Source organism: Salvelinus alpinus, chromosome 24 (genome assembly GCF_045679555.1).
Source record: "Salvelinus alpinus chromosome 24, SLU_Salpinus.1, whole genome shotgun sequence".
In the NCBI taxonomy this organism is placed as follows: Eukaryota; Metazoa; Chordata; class Actinopteri; order Salmoniformes; family Salmonidae; genus Salvelinus; species Salvelinus alpinus.
In genome coordinates this window covers 48,809,254-48,818,686 of record NC_092109.1, presented here as the reverse complement: position 1 = coordinate 48,818,686, position 9,433 = coordinate 48,809,254, and the positions used below count along the sequence as shown (strand labels likewise).

Here is a 9,433-nt window from a genome sequence, read left to right as displayed (position 1 = left end):
TAATGTTCCTCAGTCTGTAACGTTCTTCAGTCTGTAACGTTTATCAGTCTGTAACATTCCTCAAACTGTAAGGTTCATCAGTCTGTAACATTTATCAGTCTGTAACGTTCAGCAGTCTGTAACTGTTTATCAGTCTGTGTAACGGCTGTCGCTCTCCTCATCCTCGGATGAGGTGAGGAGAGAAGGATCCTCAGACCAAAACGCAGGCTCAGGGAAATAAGCCATCTTTATTATAAATATTGATGGCACACGAAACGAAACAAAACACTTTCCAAACTACAAAATAACAAAACGACGTTGACGCAACCTGAACATAAACTTACATAACTAAACATAAACTTACGTACAGGAAAACAGACGACATCGAAACGAAACGAAACAAACAAACGCTACAGTCCCATGTGGTACGAACAGACATACGGACACAGGAGACAATCACCCACAAACAAACAGTGAGAACGCCCTACCTAAATATGACTCTTAATTAGAGGAACGCCAAACACCTGCCTCTAATTAAGAGCCATACCAGGTAACCCAAAACCAACACAGAAACAGAAAACATAGAATGCCCACCCAACCTCACGTCCTGACCAACTAACACACAAAAACGAACATAAATAGGTCAGGAACGTGACAGTACCCCCCCCACAAGGTGCGAACTCCGGACGCACCAGCACAAAGTCTAGGGGAGGGTCTGGGTGGGCATCTAACCACGGTGGTGGCTCAGGCTCTGGGCGCGGTTCCCACCCCACCATAATCCATCCTAACTTCCTCCCTCCAAGAATGTCCACCCTCTTTTGACCCCCACAAAATCCCCTTAACAACATATCTAATAGGGACAACACCGGGACAGAGAAATAAATCAAGAAAGAGGGATAGATAAGAATATAGAGATAGATGAAGATAGAGAGGGAGATTAGGATAGAGGGGCAACTCCGGACTGAAAGGCAGCTCCGGACAGAGAGACAGCTCTGGACTGATTGGCAGTTCTGGGTATCCAGCCTTTTCAGGCTGAAGGGCAGCTCATGGCTGACTGACGAATCTCGATGCTCATGGCTGGCTGACGGCTCTCGACGCTCATGGCAGGCTGACGGCTCTCGACGCTCATGGCAGGCTGACGGCTCTCGACGCTCATGGCAGGCTGACGGCTCTCGACGCTCATGGCAGGCTGACGGCTCTCGATGCTCATGGCAGGCTGACGGCTCTCGACGCTCATGGCGCTCTGACGGCTCTGGCTGCTCATGGCTCTCTGACGGCTCTGGCTGCTCATGGCTCTCTGACGGCTCTGGCTGCTCATGGCTCGCTGGCGGCTCTGGCAGATCCTGTCTGGTTGGCGGCTCTGGCAGATCCTGTCTGGTTGGCGGCTCTGGCAGATCCTGTCTGGTTGGCGGCTCTGGCAGATCCTGTCTGGTTGGCGGCTCTGGCAGATCCTGTCTGGTTGGCGGCTCTGGCAGATCCTGTCTGGTTGGCGGCTCTGGCAGATCCTGTCTGGCTGACGGCTCTAGCGGCTCCTGTCTGGCTGATGGCTCTAGCGGCTCCTGTCTGGCTGACGGCTCTGTAGGCTCATGGCAGACGGGCGGCTTTGCAGGCTCATGGCAGACGGGCGGCTTTGCAGGCTCCTGGCAGACGGATGGCTCAGACGGCGCTGGGGAGACGGATGGCTCAGATGGCGCTGGGGAGACGGATGGCTCAGATGGCGCTGGGGAGACGGATGGCTCAGATGGCGCTGGGGAGACGGATGGCTCAGATGGCGCTGGTGAGACGGATGGCTCTGGCCGGATACGGCGCACTGTAGACCTGGTGCGTGGTGCCGGAACTGGAGGCACCGTGCTAATGATAAGCACCTTCCTACTAGTGCGGGGAGCAGGGACAGGGCACACTGTATTCTCAAAGCCTACTCTATCCCTGATGCGTGGTACCGGCACTGGTGACACCGGGCTGAGGACAAGCACATCAGGATTAGTAGGGGGAGAAGATACAGTGGGTACAGGGCTCTGGAGACGCACTGGTAGCTTAGTGCGTGGGGCCGGAACTGGAGGCACCGGGCTAGATACACGCACTACAGGGAGAGTGCGTGGAGGAGGAACAGGGCTCAGGATACGCACTGGTAGCCTAGTGCGTAGTGTAGACACTGTAGGTACTAGGCTGGGGCGGGGAGGTGGTGCCGGAAATACCGGACCATGGAGGCGTACTGGCACTCTTGAGCATTGAGCTTGCCCAACCTTACCTGGTTGAATACTCCCGGTTGCCCGACCAGTGCGGGGAGGTGGAATAACCCGCACCGGGCTATGTAGGCGAACCGGGGAAACCATGCGTAAGGCAGGTGCCATGTATGCCGGCCCGAGGAGACGCACTGGAGACCAGACGCGTTGAGCCGGCCTCATGACACCTGGCTCAATACTCAATCTAGCCCTACCAGTGCGGGGAGGTGGAATAACCCGCACTGGGCTATGCACTCGTACAGGAGACACCGTGCGCTCTACTGCGTAACACGGCGCCTGCCCGTACTCCCGCTCTCCACGGTAAGCCTGGGAAGTGGGCGCAGGTCTCCTACCTGCCCTTGGCCCACTATCTCCTAGCCCCCCCCCAAGAAATTTTTGGGAATTACTTACGGGCTTTTTTGGCTTCCGTGCCAGACGCGTTCCCTCATAGCTCCGGTTCCTCTCTCCGGTAGCCTCTGCTCTCCTCAGTGCCTCCACCTGTTCCCATGGCTTTTCGGGCTTCCAGCCACGTCTCCTTGCTGCCTCCTCAAACCACCGCTCCTGGGCTTTAGCTGCCTCCCTCTCTTCCTGGGAACGGCGATTTTCTCCTGCCTTAGCCCAGGGACCTTCTCCATTCATTATCTGCTCCCATGTCCAGAAATCCTTGTTTCTCTCCTGTCCCTTACTCCGTTTATTTTTCCCTTGCCGCTTGGTCTTAGCGTGGTGGGTGATTCTGTAACGGCTGTCGCTCTCCTCATCCTCGGATGAGGTGAGGAGAGAAGGATCCTCAGACCAAAACGCAGGCTCAGGGAAATAAGCCATCTTTATTATAAATATTGATGGCACACGAAACGAAACAAAACACTTTCCAAACTACAAAATAACAAAACGACGTTGACGCAACCTGAACATAAACTTACATAACTAAACATAAACTTACGTACAGGAAAACAGACGACATCGAAACGAAACGAAACAAACAAACGCTACAGTCCCATGTGGTACGAACAGACATACGGACACAGGAGACAATCACCCACAAACAAACAGTGAGAACGCCCTACCTAAATATGACTCTTAATTAGAGGAACGCCAAACACCTGCCTCTAATTAAGAGCCATACCAGGTAACCCAAAACCAACACAGAAACAGAAAACATAGAATGCCCACCCAACCTCACGTCCTGACCAACTAACACACAAAAACGAACATAAATAGGTCAGGAACGTGACAGTCTGTAACGTTCCTCAGTCTGTAACATTCAGTATGTAATGTTCCTCAGTCTGTAATGTTCAGCAGTATGTAATGTTCCTCAGTCTGTAATGTTCAGCAGTATGTAACATTCATCAGTATTTAATATTCCTCAGTCTGTAATGTTCAGCAGTATTTATTGTTCCTCAGTCTGTAACGTTCAGCAGTCTGTAATGTTCCTCAGTCTGTAACGTTCAGCAGTATGTAATGTTCCTCAGTCTGTAACGTTCAGCAGTATGTAACGTTCAGCAGTATGTAATGTTCCTCAGTCTGTAACGTTCAGCAGTATGTAATGTTCCTCAGTCTGTAATGTTCATCAGTATGTAATGTTCCTCAGTCTGTAATGTTCAGCAGTATGTAATGTTCCTCAGTCTGTAATGTTCAGCAGTATGTAATGTTCCTCAGTCTGTAACGTTCAGCAGTATGTAATGTTCCTCAGTCTGTAATGTTCAGCAGTATGTAATGTTCCTCAGTCTGTAACGTTCAGCAGTATGTAATGTTCCTCAGTCTGTAATGTTCAGCAGTATGTAATGTTCCTCAGTCTGTAACGTTCAGCAGTATGTAACGTTCTTCAGTCTGTAACGTTTATCGGTCTGTGACGTTCATCAGTCTGTAACATTCCTCAAACTGTAAGGTTCATCAGTCTGTAACATTTATCAGTCTGTAACTTTTATCATTCTGTATCGTTCATAAGTCTAACATTCATCAGTCTGTAACTGTTTATCAGTCTGTAACGTTCAGCAGTCTGTAACGTTCATCAGTCTGTAACTGTTTATCAGTCTGTAACTTTTATCATTCTGTATCGTTCATAAGTCTAACGTTCATCAGTCTGTAACTGTTTATCAGTCTGTAACGTTCATCAGTCTGTAACGTTCATCAGTCTGTAACTGTTTATCAGTCTGTAACGTTCAGCAGTCTGTAATGTTCCTCAGTCTGTAACATTCAGTCTGTAATGTTCATCAGTCTGTAACTGTTTATCAGTCTGTAACGTTTATCAGTCTGTAACGTTCCTCAGTCTGTAACATTCAGTCTGTAATGTTCATCAGTCTCTAATGTTCATCAGTCTGTAAGGTCTTTAGTCTGTAACATTCAGTCTGTAATGTTCATCAGTCTGTAACTGTTTATAGGTCTGTAACGTTTATCAGTCTGTAACGTTCCTCAGTCTGTAACATTCAGTCTGTAATGTTCATCAGTCTCTAATGTTCATCAGTCTGTAGCGTTCCTCAGTCTGTAACATTCAGTCTGTAATGTTCATCAGTCTGTAATGTTCAGCAGTATGTAATGTTCCTCAGTCTGTAATGTTCAGCAGTATGTAACATTCATCAGTATCTAATGTTCCTCAGTCTGTAATGTTCAGCAGTATGTAATGTTCCTCAGTCTGTAATGTTCAGCAGTATGTAATGTTCCTCAGTATGTAATGTTCAGCAGTATGTAATGTTCCTCAGTCTGTAATGTTCAGCAGTATGTAATGTTCCTCAGTCTGTAACGTTCAGCAGTATGTAATGTTCCTCAGTCTGTAATGTTCAGCAGTATGTAATGTTCCTCAGTCTGTAATGTTCAGCAGTATGTAATGTTCAGCAGTCTGTAATGTTCCTCAGTCTGTAACGTTCAGCAGTATGTAATGTTCCTCAGTCTGTAACGTTCAGCAGTATGTAATGTTCCTCAGTCTGTAATGTTCAGCAGTATGTAATGTTCCTCAGTCTGTAATGTTCAGCAGTATGTAATGTTCCTCAGTCTGTAATGTTCAGCAGTATGTAATGTTCCTCAGTCTGTAATGTTCAGCAGTATGTAATGTTCCTCAGTCTGTAACGTTCAGCAGTATGTAATGTTCCTCAGTCTGTAATATTCAGCAGTATGTAATGTTCCTCAGTCTGTAATGTTCAGCAGTATGTAATGTTCCTCAGTCTGTAATGTTCAGCAGTATGTAATGTTCCTCAGTCTGTAACGTTCAGCAGTATGTAATGTTCCTCAGTCTGTAATTTTCAGCAGTATGTAATGTTCCTCAGTCTGTAATGTTCAGCAGTATGTAATGTTCCTCAGTCTGTAATGTTCAGCAGTATGTAATGTTCCTCAGTCTGTAACGTTCAGCAGTATGTAATGTTCCTCAGTCTGTAATGTTCAGCAGTATGTAATGTTCCTCAGTCTGTAATGTTCAGCAGTATGTAATGTTCCTCAGTCTGTAATGTTCAGCAGTATGTAATGTTCCTCAGTCTGTAATGTTCAGCAGTATGTAATGTTCCTCAGTCTGTAACGTTCAGCAGTATGTAATGTTCCTCAGTCTGTAATGTTCAGCAGTATGTAATGTTCCTCAGTCTGTAACGTTCAGCAGTATGTAATGTTCCTCAGTCTGTAACGTTCAGCAGTATGTAATGTTCCTCAGTCTGTAATGTTCAGCAGTATGTAATGTTCCTCAGTCTGTAATGTATAGCAGTATGTAATGTTCCTCAGTCTGTAACGTTCAGCAGTATGTAATGTTCCTCAGTCTGTAATGTTCAGCAGTATGTAATGTTCCTCAGTCTGTAACGTTCTTCAGTCTGTAACGTTTATCAGTCTGTAACATTCCTCAAACTGTAAGGTTCATCAGTCTGTAACATTTATCAGTCTGTAACTTTTATCATTCTGTATCGTTCATAAGTCTAACGTTCATCAGTCTGTAACTGTTTATCAGTCTGTAACATTCAGTCTGTAATGTTCATCAGTCTGTAACTGTTTATCAGTCTGTAACGTTTATCAGTCTGTAACGTTCCTCAGTCTGTAACATTCAGTCTGTAATGTTCATCAGTCTGTAACTGTTTATCAGTCTGTAACGTTTATCAGTCTGTAACGTTCCTCAGTCTGTAACATTCAGTCTGTAATGTTCATCAGTCTCTAATGTTCATCAGTCTGTAACGTTCCTCAGTCTGTAACATTCAGTCTGTAATGTTCATCAGTCTCTAATGTTCAGCAGTATGTAACATTCATCAGTATTTAATGTTCCTCAGTCTGTAATGTTCAGCAGTATGTAATGTTCCTCAGTCTGTAATGTTCAGCAGTATGTAATGTTCCTCAGTCTGTAATGTTCAGCAGTATGTAATGTTCCTCAGTCTGTAATGTTCAGCAGTATGTAACATTCATCAGTATTTAATGTTCCTCAGTCTGTAATGTTCAGCAGTATGTAATGTTCCTCAGTCTGTAATGTTCAGCAGTATGTAATGTTCCTCAGTCTGTAACGTTCAGCAGTATGTAATGTTCCTCAGTCTGTAATGTTCAGCAGAATGTAATGTTCCTCAGTCTGTAACGTTCAGCAGTATGTAATGTTCCTCAGTCTGTAACATTCATCAGTATTTAATGTTCCTCAGTCTGTAATGTTCAGCAGTATGTAATGTTCCTCAGTCTGTAACGTTCAGCAGTATGTAATGTTCCTCAGTCTGTAATGTTCAGCAGTATGTAATGTTCCTCAGTCTGTAATGTTCAGCAGTATGTAATGTTCCTCAGTCTGTAATGTTCAGCAGTATGTAATGTTCCTCAGTCTGTAATGTTCAGCAGTATGTAATGTTCCTCAGTCTGTAACGTTCAGCAGTATGTAATGTTCCTCAGTCTGTAATGTTCAGCAGTATGTAATGTTCCTCAGTCTGTAATGTTCAGCAGTATGTAATGTTCCTCAGTCTGTAATGTTCAGCAGTATGTAATGTTCCTCAGTCTGTAATGTTCAGCAGTATGTAATGTTCCTCAGTCTGTAATGTTCAGCAGTATGTAATGTTCCTCAGTCTGTAATGTTCAGCAGTATGTAATGTTCCTCAGTCTGTAATGTTCAGCAGTATGTAATGTTCCTCAGTCTGTAACGTTCAGCAGTATATAATGTTCCTCAGTCTGTAACGTTCAGCAGTATGTAATGTTCCTCAGTCTGTAACGTTCAGCAGTATGTAATGTTCCTCAGTCTGTAATGTTCAGCAGTATGTAATGTTCCTCAGTCTGTAATGTTCAGCAGTATGTAATGTTCCTCAGTCTGTAATGTTCAGCAGTATGTAATGTTCCTCAGTCTGTAATGTTCAGCAGTATGTAATGTTCCTCAGTCTGTAACGTTCAGCAGTATGTAATGTTCCTCAGTCTGTAATGTTCAGCAGTATGTAATGTTCCTCAGTCTGTAATGTTCAGCAGTATGTAATGTTCCTCAGTCTGTAATGTTCAGCAGTATGTAATGTTCCTCAGTCTGTAATGTTCAGCAGTATGTAATGTTCCTCAGTCTGTAATGTTCAGCAGTATTTAATGTTCCTCAGTCTGTAACGTTCAGCAGTATGTAATGTTCCTCAGTCTGTAACGTTCAGCAGTATGTAATGTTCCTCAGTCTGTAATGTTCAGCAGTATGTAATGTTCCTCAGTCTGTAATGTTCAGCAGTATGTAATCTTCCTCAGTCTGTAATGTTCAGCAGTATGTAATGTTCCTCAGTCTGTAATGTTCAGCAGTATGTAATGTTCCTCAGTCTGTAATGTTCAGCAGTATGTAATGTTCCTCAGTCTGTAATGTTCAGCAGTATTTTATGTTCCTCAGTCTGTAATGTTCAGCAGTATGTAATGTTCCTCAGTCTGTAATGTTCAGCAGTATGTAATGTTCCTCAGTCTGTAATGTTCAGCAGTATGTAATGTTCCTCAGTCTGTAATGTTCAGCAGTATGTAATGTTCCTCAGTCTGTAACGTTCAGCAGTATGTAATGTTCCTCAGTCTGTAACGTTCAGCAGTATGTAATGTTCCTCAGTCTGTAATGTTCAGCAGTATGTAATGTTCCTCAGTCTGTAATGTTCAGCAGTATGTAATGTTCCTCAGTCTGTAATGTTCAGCAGTATGTAATGTTCCTCAGTCTGTAATGTTCAGCAGTATGTAATGTTCCTCAGTCTGCAATGTTCAGCAGTATGTAATGTTCCTCAGTCTGTAATGTTCATCAGTATGTAATGTTCCTCAGTCTGTAATGTTCAGCAGTATGTAATGTTCCTCAGTCTGTAATGTTCAGCAGTATGTAATGTTCCTCAGTCTGTAATGTTCAGCAGTATGTAATGTTCCTCAGTCTGTAATGTTCAGCAGTATGTAATGTTCCTCAGTCTGTAATGTTCAGCAGTATGTAATGTTCCTCAGTCTGTAATGTTCAGCAGTATGTAATGTTCCTCAGTCTGTAATGTTCAGCAGTATGTAATGTTCAGCAGTATGTAATGTTCCTCAGTCTGTAATGTTCAGCAGTATGTAATGTTCCTCAGTCTGTAATGTTCAGCAGTATGTAATGTTCCTCAGTCTGTAATGTTCAGCAGTATGTAATGTTCCTCAGTCTGTAACGTTCAGCAGTATGTAATGTTCCTCAGTCTGTAATGTTCAGCAGTATGTAATGTTCCTCAGTCTGTAATGTTCAGCAGTATGTAATGTTCCTCAGTCTGTAATGTTCAGCAGTATGTAATGTTCCTCAGTCTGTAACGTTCAGCAGTATTTAATGTTCCTCAGTCTGTAATGTTCAGCAGTATTTAATGTTCCTCAGTCTGTAACGTTCAGCAGTATGTAATGTTCCTCAGTCTGTAATGTTCCTCAGTCTGTAACGTTCAGCAGTATGTAATGTTCCTCAGTCTGTAATGTTCCTCAGTCTGTAACGTTCAGCAGTATGTAATGTTCCTCAGTCTGTAATGTTCAGCAGTATGTAATGTTCCTCAGTCTGTAATGTTCAGCAGTATGTAATGTTCCTCAGTCTGTAACGTTCAGCAGTATGTAATGTTCCTCAGTCTGTAATGTTCCTCAGTCTGTAACGTTCAGCAGTATGTAATGTTCCTCAGTCTGTAATGTTCCTCAGTCTGTAATGTTCAGCAGTATGTAATGTTCCTCAGTCTGTAATGTTCAGCAGTATGTAATGTTCCTCAGTCTGTAATGTTCAGCAGTATGTAATGTTCCTCAGTCTGTAATGTTCAGCAGTATGTAATGTTCCTCAGTCTGTAATGTTCCTCAGTCTGTAACGTTCAGCAGTATGCAAT

At 43.9% G+C, this 9,433-nt stretch overlaps 1 protein-coding gene across 1 annotated transcript; it reads right to left on the bottom strand.

Annotated features, from left to right (window-relative positions):
* Positions 1-208: 208 nt before the first annotated feature.
* LOC139551671 (serine/arginine-rich splicing factor 11-like) lies at positions 209-3,392 on the bottom strand. The gene is made up of 2 exons (XM_071362953.1): positions 2,613-3,392; positions 209-1,938 (listed from the first exon to the last, which is right to left on the bottom strand). Exons 1-2 carry the CDS (start codon positions 3,021-3,023, stop codon positions 1,900-1,902), a joined length of 450 nt encoding a protein of 149 aa, XP_071219054.1. The 5' UTR covers positions 3,024-3,392; the 3' UTR covers positions 209-1,899.
* Positions 3,393-9,433: the final 6,041 nt, after the last annotated feature.